This window comes from Sapajus apella, unplaced genomic scaffold, assembly GCF_009761245.1.
Source record: "Sapajus apella isolate SASKATOON/1434 unplaced genomic scaffold, GSC_monkey_1.0 scaffold54, whole genome shotgun sequence".
NCBI classification, from domain to species: domain Eukaryota; kingdom Metazoa; phylum Chordata; class Mammalia; order Primates; family Cebidae; genus Sapajus; species Sapajus apella.
Window position 1 is genome coordinate 6,952,892 of NW_022436994.1, and position 17,752 is coordinate 6,970,643.

The 17,752-nt window shown below is 39.0% G+C and overlaps 1 protein-coding gene across 1 annotated transcript in view; it reads right to left on the bottom strand.

The window, feature by feature from the left end:
• Window positions 1–17,752, bottom strand: part of ABCA13 (ATP binding cassette subfamily A member 13) — a 424,450-nt gene that overhangs the window by 396,647 nt on the left and 10,051 nt on the right. The window contains 1 exon segment of the mRNA XM_032244250.1: window positions 976–1,069. Within this exon segment, the coding sequence (XP_032100141.1) occupies window positions 976–1,069 (94 nt within the window).

Consider the following 17,752-nt stretch of genomic DNA (forward strand, 5'->3'; position numbering starts at 1 on the left):
CATCATCACTATCATCTTCATCATCATCTCCATCATCACCATCGTCACTATCATCTTCATCATCTCCATCATCACCATCATCACTATCATCTTCATCATCTCCATTATCATCATCACCATCATCACTCTCCTCTCCATCATCTCCATCGTCATCACCACCATCATTATTAAAATTTCCATTATCATCACCATCATCATTATCATCATCTCTATCATCATCACCACCATTATTATTATCTCCATCATAATGACTCTTATCACTATCATCTTCATAGTCAACACCTTCATCATCTCCATCATTATCACCATCGTCACTATTTTCCATCTCCATAACATTACCATTACTGTCCTCTCTATTATCATTACCATCATCACTATCATATCCATCATCATCACTATCATCTCCATCATCATCACTATCATCACTATCATCTACATCATCATCATCACCTTCATTGCTATCATCTCTATCACTGCCATCACCACTATCATTATTTCCATCACCGTTATAACTATCATCACCATCATCAGCATTTCTATCATCATCACCATATCTCTATCATCACCATTTTCACCACCATCATATCATCAGCATCATTATTTTCTCACCACCATCATCGTTACTATCAGTATCATGTTGATAAACTATGAAATGCATCTCCCACTTTTACTTCTTCTTCTACTCTTGCTATATTTATAATGGCTATATACTTATGCCCAAATTGTGTCCGTTTTAATTGGAAGAATAAATCTATCTGCTAGATTGAGTGAACCTGTGTGAAAATCATTCTTAAGAGACAAAACCTAAATCGTGGCTTATTGGTATATACTCCAGATATGTTGTTATCATCTTAATGAAACCCTGTCTATTCATTCCACTGAGGATTCAGTGTTTATTTAAAAAAAGAGAGAAAGAGTGCTATGAGTTTTTTCTCTGAAGGTTAATTTAAAAGGATATTTAAAAGTGAAACTTACAAATGTCTCTGTGTCTGGGAGGTTCTTGAAAACGAAGTACTGTCAGAATTATAAACAGGATACAAGGCCAGAAGAATTCAGCAAGGAAAAGAACCTGGAAAATTAAAAAAAAAAAAAAAAAAAAATACCACTTGAATAAATTGTAAAGTATGACAATATTTTCATCTCTTGAAGGAGGTCATCATAATCCCTGCTATATGTCTCAGAACAATCATTTGGGACAGGAGCCCACAGAGACAGCCTAGTTTATTAATCATTGCATCCCAATCTGTGACTGTGTCATCTCCTTATTCTTTTCCCACCAGACCTAGCTTTTACTTCTTTTCTTTTTCTGCATATTTTTATTTATTGCAGAACTTAGGACATTAGAGAAATTAAAGAAATAAATAACTTCCCCTGTTATTTAACTTAAATACAACAATTATGTTTGTTTATTTTTCTAATTTCTTTAACGTTTCTGATGTTTTTACCCAAACAGATATTTTGCTGGCTTTGTTGGTAGCCCCCGTTTCTCATTTACCTTCATTTTATGCATATTTTTCAATATTGCCACAAGAGGTTCATAACTATCAGCTTACTTGCTGTATAACATTCTTACCAAATGAATATCCCATAATTCACACATTCTTTTATTAAGGAACATTTTGTATATAAATAATTTCTTATTTGAATTATACTCCAAAATTAAGATTACTGGAGTAAAATCTCTTGACACGGACTACATAAGAACCACCCAAAAAGATTGCAATAATTTTTAAAACCTTAAATTTTCAAAGTTAAAAGAAAGGAACTGCCATTGATACATGGAATTCAATCATTTGAGAAGAAAAAAAAATACCACCTATAAGGTATAGCCCCCCAAATTAATAGAAAAGCCTCAATTATCATAAAATTAATTTTACTGCCATCATTATTCACTTGTTTTATGGTGGATAATCTTATATTGAATTCAGGCAACATCATTTTACAAATACAAAAGTTAATAGCCAGACAAAAAATAGGCAAGTCATTGAATAAACGCACAAACAAAAACCTAAAATTCTGCAAGTTAACACTGCTTCATCAAACACCAAAGAGGATGTCTTACTGTTTCAGATTCCCGGTTATAATGCTTTGAACTAAAATGAACTTCTGGTCACTTTGATTCATTTATTCTTTAAACTGCCATGGTCATATCCCATTGCACTAATCCTTCCCTGTAAGCAGATCTAAATGTCACCAGATGAGTGGCCTAAAGCCATCAAGACAAAATACAGGCAGAAAAGAGTTTTCCTGTCCCTGGTATAATTAAGGAAGAAAAGAAATCAACCTCTTTAGCCAGGCATGGTGGCTCACACCTGTAATCCCAACACTTTGGGAGGCCAAGGTGGGTGGATCACGTGAGGTCAGGAGTTCAGGAACAGCCTGGCCAACATGGTGAAACCTCGTCTCTACCAAAAATACAAAAGAATTAACAAGGCATGGTGTCACACACCTGTAATACCAGCTACTCAGGAAGCTGAGACAGGAGAATCACTTGAACCCGGGAGGTGGAAGTTGCAGTGACCCAAGATCACACCACACTGCACCCCAGCCTGGCAACAGAGAAAGATGCCATCTCAAAAAGAAATTTTTTTAATTAAAAATAAATCAATCTCTTTGAAATAGTCCATGAGGAAGTATTTCTTGTGTCAGAAAGCGCATCAGGATAAAAAGTTCTCTGATCTAGTCCTGAAACACAGTATTACACACTCTGGTAACAAAGAAAATGCCTGCAGACTGCCCTCTAGTTCAAGGGACCACAATTAAACTATAAAGCAAGGTCAAGGATACTCAAGAGATCACTATTTATTTAAACCATTTTGGTCATTCTCTGTAACAAATTAATAAGTTACTGGAGTACTGGGTTAGGGAGGTGGTGGGGGAAGAGTCTATCATTAATTCTGACTGAATATGAATATGCAAAATCAAAAATATACCTCATATTAAATGATAACTTGATAGCATTAAGAAGAATAAACGCACACTTTTCTTGGGTTTTTTATTCTTTTTCATTCTCTCCTATTAGTTACCTATTTACGAAATACATGTACATGAAAACTAATGTTTTAGAACCAATTTTCCGTATCAGCACTTATAGTTCTAACTCACTACTTTTAAAGACTACATAATATTACACTGCAGGATTTAATTGATTTAACCAATCACTTCATCATGAAAATTTGCATGCTTTTCTCTTTGGGGTCAGTGATATCATGAGGTTTTTTTTCCATATTTGGCTGACTTTTGTAAGTAGATCCATGAGGTACCATTGATGAATGGGATTACTGCACTAAAATGTATATGATTTTTAATTTGGATAGATATAACCAAAATACCCTCATTAAAAACTAAACCAATTATCATTTACTCTGATTATACTCTCAATAGCACCTGGAATTAACAAACTTATTTTTTTGTCAAGTCAATATGCAAAAACATAACTTTAATCATTAAAAACAAACATTTTTCATAAGTTGAGTATATAATTCCTTGCCTATTAACTCTGTCCTTCCAGTTGCCTATTTTTCTAGTAAGTTATTCTTTATTTTTGCTGACTTATAAAGCATCATTTTCTATTTAATTTTAATTAAAGAATTCAGCCCTTTCATGGCTTACGGTATTACAAATATTTTCTCCAATTTTGTATTTGCCTTTTTATTTTAGACAATAAAAAGACTTTATTGTCTAAATCTTTCATGCCATTAATTTATTAATCTTTTTATTTATAGTATCTGGATATTATTCCCTTCACACAGACAACATCATCTAAAGGACGCTGGCATGGTCAAATTATAATAGTAGCAACTCTAAAACCACAAAATGTATCAGTTCAGTCTTAAAAATCAACATCCAATCTCTAGTTTCCAATGAAAATAATATTGGAAGAAAATAAAACCCTGAGGCTTATTGTTGAGAAGTTTCTCTAAGGGTCTTGAAATAATAACAGGATTCCAATTAAAGCTAAAAAACAGAATATCTCAAAGTGTTTTATTTACAAGCTGGTCACTGACCCTTCTGAAAAGCACAAGTTAAAAAAAAAACACCTTTCATTGTTCGGTGTTTGAAGTTGCTCCATTCAAGAGAAAAGTAGCCAGACTCCAGTTCTGCTGCGTCATTGTCCATTGTGCGCTAGTGAATCACTCTTTGATGAGACCATTTCTCTGCAGGGGTGCAAAGGCAGCCTTCCCTTTCTGATCACGTCTTTATGTCACGTTTTTCTTCTTATGTGTCATTATTATCCTTGAACCTGGCTTAACATTTTGAGTCTTATTATCCCTGTTAAATAGGAATGCTGTCTGATTAACGTTAAGGCTTCGCGGTATCTCCCACATTCCAGACCCTCCAGTGCCGACTTCTTAACACCAGGAAGTGACCCAGGCAGAAGCAGAAGCTGGTATTTCTGCTGTCCAAACGCAATGGTGCAGATGCCGCCAAAGGCTCTCCTCTCAAGAAAAATAATCGTCTGGTAAACTTATTAGCAGTTAACGAAACAATGCCCCTACTACCAAACTACCACAAAGCCCTCCTACTGTTCCAGGAGGGAAGCTCCAACCTGCAGAGGTTGGGAGTGTTCAGTCCTGTATTCTGGAGCTTCCCATCCCCAAGGTGCTTCTCACCATGAATTTCATGGACGCCCAGTTCCCTGTCCCACTCATTCCTCTCACCCTGTGGCCTGAGCATAAATATAAACCTTTCCATGGTTCCTCAGCACAGCTGAGCCACAGTGGCATTTGGGAAGACATGAACAATACATACAGATGAACATGTATACAACAAGGACTCCTGGGTAAAATGATACATTGAAATTTCCTCACAAAATTTTTCTTCTTCCAGACAAAATGGGCAGTGTTCGAGGAGAGAAAAGAAAATAAATTAGAGGAGGCAGGAATAAACTTGCATTTGCCTAAGACAAAAAAACTACCAAAATGTAAAAAAAAAAAAGTTCCTAGACTAGATCAAATAAGCCACCATGCCTCAACTCCAACACAGGCGACAATCTCTAAAGCCATAACCATCTCCCCTCACAATACTGGTGACTATCCCCAATACCCACATCCATGGACATGAACACCTCAAAGGAGGCTCCTTATCTTCCGCTTCTGACAGAGGAGTTGGAAAAACTGCTACTGAGAATGATCAAATAAACAAGGAAAGTGAACAATGAGGCTGACTCTTGGGGAGGCCTCCAGGACTACATACAAAACTGTGAAAAGAATCCAAAGCTCGGCCGGGCGCGGTGGCTCAAGCCTGTAATCCCAGCACTTTGGGAGGCCGAGGCGGGTGGATCACGAGGTCAAGAGATCGAGACCATCCTGGTCAACATGGTGAAACCCCGTCTCTACTAAAAATACAAAAAATTAGCTGGGCATGGTGGCGCGTGCCTGTAATCCCAGCTACTCAGGAGGCTGAGGCAGGAGAATTGCCTGAACCCAGGAGGCGGAGGTTGCGGTGAGCCGAGATCGCGCCATTGCACTCCAGCCTGGGTAACAAGAGCGAAACTCCGTCTCAAAAAAAAAAAAAAAAAATCCAAAGCTGGAGAGCAATTTCCACAACTGGATGAACTAAACATTACATAAAACATTTTTGACAGTTTTTCACAGGAGAGCACGGAGCTAAACTAGTCTAATAAAATTCTATTCCATCTCAGATGATTTCCCTCACTCTTCTCCATGGCCCTCCTGACCATTTCCAATCTTCTTCTTTCATTGATGATTACAGCATACAGGATATGCTCAGGGATCACTCTAGATATTAAGGAGAAATAAAACTGGTCCCAGTTTTATTGAAAAGAGAGTCAAGAACAAATATAATAATACCTGGGCAGAGCTCCCCAAGTATGAGTGGTAATAAAACAAAGAGCACAGCAGCTATCTAAACATTTAGAAGGAAACAAACCAACAAAAAAAGAAAAAGCGAACAAAAGAAAGCCATAAAGCATGCCTGGAAAAGAAACAACTCAAATAAAATGAAGAATTTCTTTACAAATGCCTCATTAAGAAGAATATTTTAATAAGGACAAATATCAGAAAACAAGCGCTCAGAAAAAAGATATAAACAAATAAGTGGAAAAAGAAATTATGGATCTAAGAAAAAAAAAAACACAAAAGAATCATCCCTGTGGAATTTTAAATGATTTAGAAACCATAAAAAGAAAATACATACAGTTAAATTTCAACTTTTGGAATAAGAAACAGCTTACAATAACAACAATTATTTTTAAAAACATTTTAAAGGCAAAAATATTAAGACACAAAAGCTAATATATTTGAAAAACAAAGACTATGCAACATAAGGAAAACTGGCATCCCCAAAGTAAAGAACCCAACAAATGGAACAAAATATTTTTTGAGGATATTCCTCAAATATATAAGATAGGAGAATTTCCATGAAAAAGAGAAAATTTCATCTGCTGACTAAGAGAGTATACTGCATTTCAGAAAAAATAAAATAAGCCATGGTTAAACTATGGCCATTAAACTTCAAGCTATTGAACTTCAAAAATAAAGACTACGACAGGTGTCTAGACAGATTAAAAAAAAAAAAAAGGCAACTCCCTAACAAGAGGAGAAAAAAATCAGTCTGACCTTAAACATATCCTCAAAACATTCTATGTTAGATGCTAATGCATCAATATTTACAAACTTCTAAGAAAGTTGGATTACACAAAAATGATGTCCCACCAAATGGCCTTTAAACAATAACAACAACAAAGCACAACTAAGTAAAAGAGAATATCTCAATATCAATTCAAGAATAAAGACACACTACCTCAAAAAAAAATATTAGGACTACCAAAGACTCATCAAAAATGAGAAACCAGAGATAGTTAAATATCTTTAAATTGCTGAGAGAAATTCTGTTGGTCTAGAATTGTGTACCCAGAAAAACAGTCTCTCCAGAATGAGGCTGAAAGAAATTTTTCACATAATCAGAAACCAAGTTATCCAACAACAGATACACTAAAAAAACTTTTATAATATGCTTTAATTTCAAATAATGCTTAAACTCACTATTTGAAAGACAAGGATTACCAAGCTTGATTTCAAAAAGAAAATGTTATATGCTGTTTAGAATGGATATAATTAAAATGTAAGGACATAGAGTGGTTAAAAGAGATAAAAAAGATATGGTAGGTAAATATTTAAAAAATTAGTTATGTTAATATCAAAGAGACTTTAAGACAAGGAATCTTGTTATTCTTATCAAAATATAAGGATACCAATCAATGACTGAGAAGATTAATACATAACAAAAAGATTGATAATAAAAAAGCACAATATTATGCATGTGTATACTGAACAATTTAGCCTCAAAATACAGAGCCCAACAATTGCATTATATTACAATATTATATTACAGGAAGAAAATGTTAATCCTACCCAGATTTGTCTATAGGCTCGATGCAATTCTAATGGAATTCCAAAAAGTTTTTGTTTGGTTGGTAAATTTATTTGTTTTTATTTTGGTGGTGTTGTCATACTTAATAAGCTAATTTTAGAATATATTTGGGAGAACAATGGTCAAAAATATCCAAGACAATTTTCATCAACAGGTTGAAAGAATTTGTCCTTTCCATAACAAAGTTTTCTACAAAATAATAGTAATTAAAACATTGTGCTATTAGTTCCACAATAAGCAAAGTAACCTATGGAACAGCCTAGAAACAGAGCTGTGCATATCTGGAAACTTGATGTATGAGAAAGGTGGTTGACAAATCAAAGGGACAATAATTTCTCTGCAACAAATTGTGCCATAAAATTGGTTTTTCTGAGAGTGGAGAGGGAGAAGGCAGGAAGAGATTAGGTCTTTTTCATCGAAAAATACAAAACTCCAAATGTGGAAAAACAAAAACAAAAAACTACTTTTTCTAGGCAACATGGAGAAACCACCATCTCTACAAAAAATACAAAAATTATCCAGGCATGATGGTGTACCCCTATAGTCCTAGCTACTGGGGGGCTGAGGCAGGAGGATTGCTTGAGCCCAAGGGGTTGAGGCTACAGTGAGCTGTGTTCTCACCTCTGCACCCCAGTCTGGATGACAAAATGAGATCCTGTCTTAATGAAAAGTAAAAGAAACTTTTTTTTATTTTTTGGAGACAGGCTTGCTCTGTTGCCCATACTGCAGCACAGTAGTGTGATCTCAGCTCACTGCAACCTCTGCCTCCCAAGTTCAAGCAATTCTTCTGCCTCAGGCACTCAAGTAGCTGGGATTACAGGCATGCGCCACTATGCCCAGTTAATTTTTGTATTTTTAGTAGAGATGGAATTTCACCATGTTGGCCAGGCTGGTCTCAAACTCCTGACCTCAAGTGATCTGTCTACCTCAGCCTTCCAAAGTGCTGGATTATAGGCGTGAGCCACCGCACCTGGCCAAAAGTAAAAGAAACTTTTTAAAAATGTTCAGAAGAAAACACACAGTCTTCTTTATGTTTTGTTTATGCTTAAATAAGACACAAAAATCATAAACAACGAAGGAAAGTTAAGCTATTTACAAATTTAAAATCTCTATTCTTCAGAAAAGCCATTTGAAGAGTAGAAAGACCAGCCATAGACTTGAAGGATCTATTTCTACATATATAACTGACAATGCAGTATCTGTAATACCTACAAATGCCTACAAATAAATGAGAAGGAAATTATAGAATCAAACACAGTCAAAAGAAATGAGCAGATGACTCGGCGTGGTGGTTTATGCCTGTAATTCCAGCACTTTGGGAGGCCAAGGTGGGTGGATCACGATGTCAGGATTGACCATCCTGGCTAACACAGTGAAATACCGTCTCTACAAAAAATACAAAAAAATTAGCCGGGCATGGTGGCACATGCGTGCAATCCCAACTACTTGGGAAGCTGAGGCAGGAGAATTGCTTGAACCCAAGAGGCAGAATTTGCAGTGAGCCAAGATCACGCCACTACACTCCAGCCTGGATGATGCAGAGACTCCATTCCCCACCCCCTCCAAAAAAGAAAAGAAATTAGCAGACAAGAGCAAAATGTAAACACCTTATAAGATGCCCAATTTCAGTAGTACTCAAGTAGATGCAAATTAAGCCCCAATGAGATCATCATTTTACACCCACCAGTTCAGGAAAATGTAAAAAGTCTGACAGTACTCATTGTTGGCAACCATATGGATACATAGAAACTTTGGACAGCAATTTGACAACATTAGTAAGCTAAGGATTTGCAAATTCTGTGGCTCAATAATGCCATAACTATGTAGTAAGTTGAACCATATTAATTTTGTTAGATTGGACTGGTTTCAAACTAGAAAAAAAAAAAAAAAACGTGATTTAACCAAACACACAGTTGTTGAGAAGGGATTATACACATGAACCAAGAGGTATGCTCAATGCTCAAAAGTGTTTACATAGCATTACTTGTGAAAGGAAAACAAAAATTGGAAGTTATGCAAAACCCATCAATGGAAGAATAGATCAATAAACTGTGGGGTACTAGAGCAATAAAAGCAAGTGTGTTCACTCATTCATTCATTAAGAATTGTGTACCACTTCAGGCACTCTTACAGGGACTAGGGAAATAGCAGTGAACCAACATGACTTAGTTTCTGTCTAAGAGGATAGAAAAAATGTCCTTGTGAAAGTAAATGAAGCAGAGCTGTACACAACCCCAGAAGGAAGCTCTCCTGGGAATTCAGATGTGAAGACCAAGCTCTACCCTTAAATTTTGCATAACCATGAGCATTTGCAAGCACTTGCTCATTCATTATTTAATTCTCACAACAACCAGTGAGATAGGTCATACTGTGCCAGTTTTACACTTGCATGTCATGAAGATCATTATTTTGTGCAGCATCTTGGAGCTAATTTGTGATGGTACATGGACAGAAGCTCAGGCCTACAGATTCAATATGTAATTTTCCATCTGTCTTGAACAAACTGTCTTCCAGACTCAGTTTAAATATATTTTTAAATTCTCCAAGTGGTTCACGTGGTATATGGATTTGGCTGCAACTAAAAACCACAAAGAATAAAATGCTTAGGTACAAAAAATAAAATGTCAAATGAAGAAGAAGGAAATAGAGCCTTTCAAAGGGAGGAGCTAACCAGAAGATCTCATTGGCTGAGAGAAGAGAAAAACACCTTAAGTTTAGAATATCAAGGAAGCTAAAGTAAAGTACATAATTAGTCTATTGCCCTTGTCTTTGGAGACAAAAGGCTTTGAAGGAAGCATGAAATTCTATTGTGTCTCTTTATGGCATTTGGGGCCTCTAGATGCCAACTTCTCAAAAGAGGGGACTTTCCGAGATGTATTTTGAAGTTCTTGTTGTTAATCACTGCGGGAAAACACAGTCCAATGTTCACCCGAGGGGTTCAAATAAAGCACAAGTCAAAGCTAAGAGAAAGTCAAATGTCCAATAGCAACCATAGTCACAGTTGATCTGCCTAGATCCTTTATAGTTTGGAGTCAAGCCTTGCAAACATCTCTCCACCAAAGTCCAAAATTTCTTCCCCAAGTGAACTTCTTGCAAACCTTTTAGCTAGTTGGATACTGACAGAAAGAAATAAACTAATTTTTTCTTCCTTCTCTCTTTTTTTTTTGTGGAGAACAGGGGGGTTTTTTGGCTTTCTATTGAAAAATAATTGCTTTCCTTTCAATGTTCATTTATTGAACATTTATTTAGCACGTACTTTGTCAAACATTCAGCTGAAGACTTTGGCAATATAAACATGAATGAGGAATAATTTCTCCACTCAAGTACTCAAAGAAACAAATAATCAAAATTAAGTATGAACACTGAAAGGAGATGCATATTGGTATAACCTTTCAAGAAGTCAAGTAAGCACGATGCTTTAAAATTGTGAAATGTGTATACTCTTCAACCCAAAGATTCTCATTTGATAGATTTTTTCATAAGGAAACAATTGGGAAAGTATCTAAAATATGTACAAAAGAGTTATTTTAATATTGTTTCAACTGCAAAAAAATTGGGAATTAAGCATCAACCATTAGAGTATTGATACAGCATTTTCAGCGAAACGCAACTATTTTTAATGGAGTTAAATATATATATTTACAGACATTTTTAAAATCCGCAATTATTATGGTCAAGTTAGGATGTTGCACTAGTGACTTAGGACGTAGTGTTTTTTCTGCCATGGCTGAGTGCAGGTACTCTATGGGATGGTACAGCCACAAGGAGACTAGCAGAGAGGTAGGTATGCAGGACATCAAGTACTCCATCCACAGGGACCCTGGAGTCGGTCAGGATGACTCAGGGAGTGAGGAAATGGGGAGGATGAGAGGACGTTCTCATCCCAAGTTCCTATTTATATTGAAATGGAAATATAACCAAAATACCAACTGGAATAATTTCTTAAGTCAAAATGGCTCTAGAATATAATTGGTAAATAAATGTGTTTTTAAAAACAAAAATGTCCTAAGAAAAAAGAAGAGCTATGAAGGATTCTAATCCTACAAAATATTATAACATAGTCTGACATTTCAGTGCTTAAAAAAAATAAAATTAGTGCAAAACAGAAATGGAAATCTATACAGTGGCATGGGAAGTCCAAAAGAGGCTCTACTGCCTTTCAAAAGATATGACATCATTCTCAGCAAACTGGCATAAGACCAGAAAATCAAATACCGCATGTTCTCACTGATAAGTAAGTGTTGAACAATGAGAACACGTGGACACAGGAAGGGCAACGTCGTACACCAGGGCCTGTTGGGAGTGTTGGTGGGGGCTGGGGGAGGGATAGCAGAGGTAGAGGGATTGGGGAGATATAACATTAGGAGAAACACCTAATGCAGATGACAGGGGGATGGATGCAACAAACCACCACGGCATGTGTGTACCTATGTAACAATCCTTCACGATCTATACATGTACCCCAGAACTTAAAGTGTAATTTTAAAAAAAGATACAACAAAATTACCTTTTAAGCACAAGGAAGTAAAAAAGAGTAATTCAACAATGGCATTAGGCTACCTGAATTGAGACTTTAAAAATAATAAGAAGAAATTAAAACATACAACTCAAAAGTAAATGAAAGTGTAAAATAGAGTAAATTTAATTTTAGTAAAACAAAAAGAGAGTAAAAAATTGATCAAAGCTATGGATGAATGAAGAATAATTTCAGCCATTTTGAAATTACAAAAGACATATTTTAAAGAAACAGAAAAGACAATATTTTAAGATATATAAATTTTTAAGTCTGAACAATAAAAATAAGAAGAAAAGAGGATAGCAAACCAAAGAAATACTTGGCATGCAAGTAATCACCAGGCCTCTAATGGCACAATTGGAAACAATTTGATAGGCAAGTTACATAAGGAAAAAATAAAGAAAAAATTTCATTCTTACGCTAACTCTGCAAAATATACAACCAAATAAGCCTTAATATGCCAACATGTACTCAGTTTGCAAGCACAGAATCAAGGACAATCGGCACTGGACACATCGAATGGCATTATGAACTGTGCGTCCCTTCCGAGAAGAAGCCAGCTAACAGATGGCACGAACCCAAAAAGGATTAGTAATATGAGTTCCCTTTGGGCTTAGCCATATTGCTACTTAGAATTTGGTTTTTTTGTGTGTTGGTTTTGTTGGTTGTGAGTTTTTTTGTTTCATTTTGTTTTGTTTTGTTTGAGATGGGGACTCACTCTATCACCCAGGCTGGAGAGCTGTAGGGGGATTGTGGCTCACCGCAACCTAGAACTCCTGGGCTCAAGCAATCCTCCTGCCTCAGCCTCCCTAGTAGCTGGTGATACAAGCATGTGCCACAACACCTGGCTTAGAATTTATTGAGAGATGTCCAGCATCAGCCAGGCATGATGGCTTACACTTGTAATCCCAGCACTTTGGGAGGCCAAGGTGGATGGATCACCTGAGGTCAGGAGTTCAAGACCAGCCTGGCCAACATGATGAAACCCCATCTCTACTAAAATTTCAAAAAAATATAAAAAAGAAGAAAGAAAAAGCCAGGCACGGTCATGGGGCACCTGTAATTCCAGCTACTTGGAAGGCTGAGGCAAGAGAATTGCTTGAACCCGGGAGGTGAAGGTTGCAGTGTGCTGAGATCGTGCCTTCACACTCCAGCCTGGGTAACAAGAGAGAAACTCCATCAAAAAAAAAAAAAAAAAAAAAAAAAGAAAGAAAAGAAAAGGAAAGGAAAAGAAAAGAAAAGAAAGGAGGGAGGGAGTGGGGGAGGGAAAAAAGATGTCCAGCATCAATACGATGTGATGTATTAAAAGAGTAGCATGTAAGATAAACGAGATACCACCAGAAACAAGGAAACCCTACAACAGAACTGGTAAGGGCAGCACCTAACCCCACCTGGAATTTGGGACTCATACCACCCATGCCAGTGTGTATTGTGGACAGAGTTTAAGGCTGTGCTGTAGACAGCACCAAAGCTGTCCTGTGGTAATGCCTCCAGTAATTCCTGGCAGTTCCTAGTATGTGCAAGAGAGAGTTTCCTAATTATCATACTTCGGTGGCATTTGGTCCTAGTTCACCCACTCCAGCCTTCATCAATAAATTCAGAGTGCCGTGTTGGTGCCGTTTACTCAAGGAGCCTGTCCAGGAGTGCCATGGTCTCAGGTATCAGATAAAATCGGGGTTCAGCACAGCTCCGCTGCTTCCCTCAAGTTGGCCTGTGCAAGTCAATCACCCTTCCTGACTCATTTTCTGTATCTGTGAAATGGGAATGAGAAGTTCTGTCATGCAGGGGTGTGGGAAATACAACTGGGATCGTGGTCTAAAGTGCATGATGATTGTTGGCAGGGAGAAAGAGCACACCCTGACACCATCTGGCTTGGCTGATGTGACAAAGTGCAGAGGGAGACGGTGTGCTCTCAGAGCCTGCCGGGATCACAGTACAGCACTATTTTAACTTCCATTTGGGATCTTTTGTAGCAGTCCCTGTGAGCTGACACACAAAAGACATCATTCTATGAATCTGAGACAGGGCACCGTGCCTCCTGGCTGCTTCCCTCTCATCCCTAAGGAATGGTTATTTTCCAAGTAGATGGGCACAAGGACGCACAGGTTCAATTCTCCCAGGAGCTCCAACTTCAAACCTGAAGTATGACAGGTGCTGTCTGGCCAGGACAGTCCCCCGAATTGGGTAGGACCAGGCACAGGTACTGCCCCTCAGGGCAACCCTCTGGCTTAGTCAAAGCAGACAGCTGGGGAAGAAAACATTCCTGACAGGAATGAAGCAGAGAGAGGAGAGGACACACAGAGTGAAAAATGAAGAGCTGACCTCAGGCAAGATTTCCTTCAAAGGAGCCCCCAGAGTTCCAAAATCGAAAAAGAAATGTGTTTTTCAGAAGGACCAGTTCCCCAATAAACAGCCTCAGCCTCCAATACAATATCATGAAAACAAGGCTTGAGGCTGCCTTTCCCTCTGCTCTCTATGATGTTTTTGTTGTTTTTAAAACCTTTTCTGTAATTGAAAAGCCGCCTTATCGGGGCCAAAGTAAGTAACTACACCAGGAAACTCCAGGCTGCCCAAGGAGACCTGCATTAGCAAGTAAGATGGAAAAGCCTCTTGGGAAAGTAAATCTTTGCGGCTTTTTGTTTTCTGCTTTAATTTTTGGTTTTTGTTTTACACAGAAACCACACAAATCCACCATCCTAAAGAAAATCTCCCAGACCTAGCCTTTTGATGATCTTATAATTTTCTCTCCAATACACTGGTAACAATTTCAGCAAAAAAGCAACCTAGAGAGAATTATTTTCTCTTTTCAACCTGACAGTCAAATTGGCAAATGAGAAACTGGATGGCTTGCCTTTGAAATCCAGTCGGTTTCCCATACCTTTATAAGATTGGATATGCTCAAATTATTTTTCTTTCTCTCTTTCTTTCTTTTTCAGACAGAGTCTCACTCTGTCACCAAGGCTGGAGTATAGTGGCACGATCTGGGCTCACTGCAGCCTCCACCTCCCAGATTCAAGTGATTCTCCTGCCTCAGCCTCCCGGGTAGCTGGGATTACAGGTGCCCACCACCATGCCCAGCTAATTTTTGTATTTTTAGTAGAAACGGGGTTTTGCCTTGTTGGCCAGGCTGATCTCAAACTCCTGAACTCAGATCTGCCCACCTCAGCCTCCCAAAGTGCTGGGATTACAGGTGTAAACCATTGCTCCCGGCCACTATTCTCACATTATTAAACTCAGGCAACCATGCAGGACAAAAGAGATGCTCACCGCACAGCCTGACTCTTAATGAGACACTTTCACTGTGCAAAAAAGTTCCCTCACTCCCTTTCAAAGTTGTTTTTTTTATGTTTGGTTGTTGATTCAATCACTAGTGCTTTGAGAGAGAGTGGAGGAGGAAAATAAAGCTAAAATTAAAGGTTTAGAAGCAAATTAAGATCAATCAAAATTAAAGAAACGGCACTGCTGATACCATGATTATGAATGAAGAAAAACAAACCAACCAACCTCAAACAGCTTCGTAGGTGCCAGCCCATGTTAAAAATATATACAAAAGAATGTTTGCTTCTTATTAATTAGATTTCTGAACTGCTTTTCCTAAATCATTGCTCTGAGTAAACTGAGTTGTATCCAGATGGCCCTCAGTGGTCTCGCAGTGACCAAGGCAGTGTCCTCCCAGGGAGGCAAGTCCTGAAGGCCAGGGCAGCCCATGCCAAGCCCCAGGATCCCACGGGCTCCTGATTTAATGACAAGTAGGAAGACCATCAACTTTATCTTCTCACCTAGCCAAACAGAAGTTAAATTACTCCCCTTTTTTTTTTTTTTTTTTTTTTTTTAAGACAGGGTCATGTTGGTCAGGCTGGTCTTAAACTCCCGACCTCAGGTGACCGGCCGGCCTTGGCCTCCAAAGTGCTTGGATTACAGGCGTGAGCCACCACACACAATGGGAGATTCGAGTTATCTGGAGACCATCGCACCTGCACCACTGTATGACTGCAGCCGGAGAGGGAAAAGCCGTCATGTCAGTCATCTGTGTGGCCTAATCGCAAGAAATGTGTCACTTCTGTGTAAGTGCTGGAAAAGAGAATAGTTCAAGGGCTCCCACACTGCCTGACGACCCTCTCGCCTCTGCCAATCTTGTTCCGCAGTGCTGGAGTCTGTAGCTGAGTGGGTTTGTGTATGGAGCTCCCCTGGACGTGAGCCACTGCTGAGAAGTGGAGCAGAAAGCACATTGGCCTGCAGGTGGCCGCTCAGCAGCACCCCGGCCCCACTTTTGACTCACAGCCAGTGAGGATGCCCTGAGCCCAGGGACCTCTAGCCATAGGAACACTATGCTCATTTGCAACTTCTGTGAAGTACCAGCACACCAAGGAGAATGGGGCTGACTGCCACCATGATTCCCATCTTGGGGCTCAGAAGGGCCAGCAGGATCTGCCCAGTGTCACCACCAAGTCCTGCAACCTGTGCTGGACATACCATCAGAAGGGTCTGAGCAGGGCCAGACTCCTAGCTGTGTCCTGAGTCACAGGACACAGGTCCTTCCATGAGAGGACTCTCAGAACCATCTGGCCAGAGGACCTAGGACTGGGATGTGGAAAGTGAGTCCAGCTAAGGATGGCCAGAGTAGACTCATCAATGTCCAGGAAATTCAGCATCATTGCATTCAAACAGACCACAGATATTCAACTAAATTTCAGACTGCTGACAGTAGAGGGCTCCTGGATGTGCAACTGGACAGACTGTCAGCTGGGAGTAAGACAGTCCTGATGGCAGAGGCCAGGGCCATGGGACCATTTGGCCATCCCTGCCCCTTGGGCAGCTCATTTATCAGAGCCCTGGCAACAGCACTGAAGCTGTAGCTTAACCTCCCAGCCTGGGAGGGAAGGGCAGAGTGGGGCACAACCTGTCATGGCTCACTCCATGCTGAGTACAGAATTTAAGCTTGTTCTTAAGGAGCCCTTGTTCTGATGAAATTTTTTTCTTTGACTTAAGTGAGTTAAACAGCATACTTCCTCTACGGTGGTGGCACCAGAGATTCCAGCTGAGCTACTTAAAAGTGTCAAGCCATTCAAAACATGGGCTTGTCCCCTGAGGCTGGAGTTGGGTTAACATGAACAAAGCCCCAGGCTGGGTCATGTTAACACTCTCTTATGGACTGAACTGTCTTCCCCCAAAACTCATATATTGAAATCCTAAACCACAGCACTTCAGAATGTGACCTTATTACATTACAGATGTAATTAGTTACGATGGGGTCTTCACCTAGAGTAGGAGAGGATAGGCTCTAATCCAATATGACTGTCCTTATGAAGGAGAAATTTAGATATACAAACAGAGGGGCAACAATGTGAAGAGATACAAGGATAAGATGGCCATCTTATCCTTCTAGGCCAAGGAGAGCCTAAAAGAGACCCTTCCTTCATAGCACTCAGAGGAACCAACTCTGTGGCACTTTGACCTTCAACTTCCAGTCTCCAGAATTGTGAGGCCATAAATTTCTTTTGCTTAAGCCACCATGTCCATGGCATTTTGTTACAGCAGCCTGAGCAGACTCATACACTTCCCATGGGCAGGCCATGGGTGCATCCTAACTGCCTTGCAGGGCAACAACAGAACACTCATTTAGAGAAAATCTCTTTTGATGGGAAATTTCTTACCAACTAGCCAAAGCACAGTAGGACTCCAAGTGAAAGAATGCTGGGCTGGTAAACAAATCTCAGCCATTCTTTCAGCATTAAGACTCCATGCCAGAGACTTCTTTTACTTTTTTATTTCATAAAACCCACTCATAGGTATTCATTCTACCTATAACTCCTTTAGCAACACGTCCAACAGCAGTCTGTC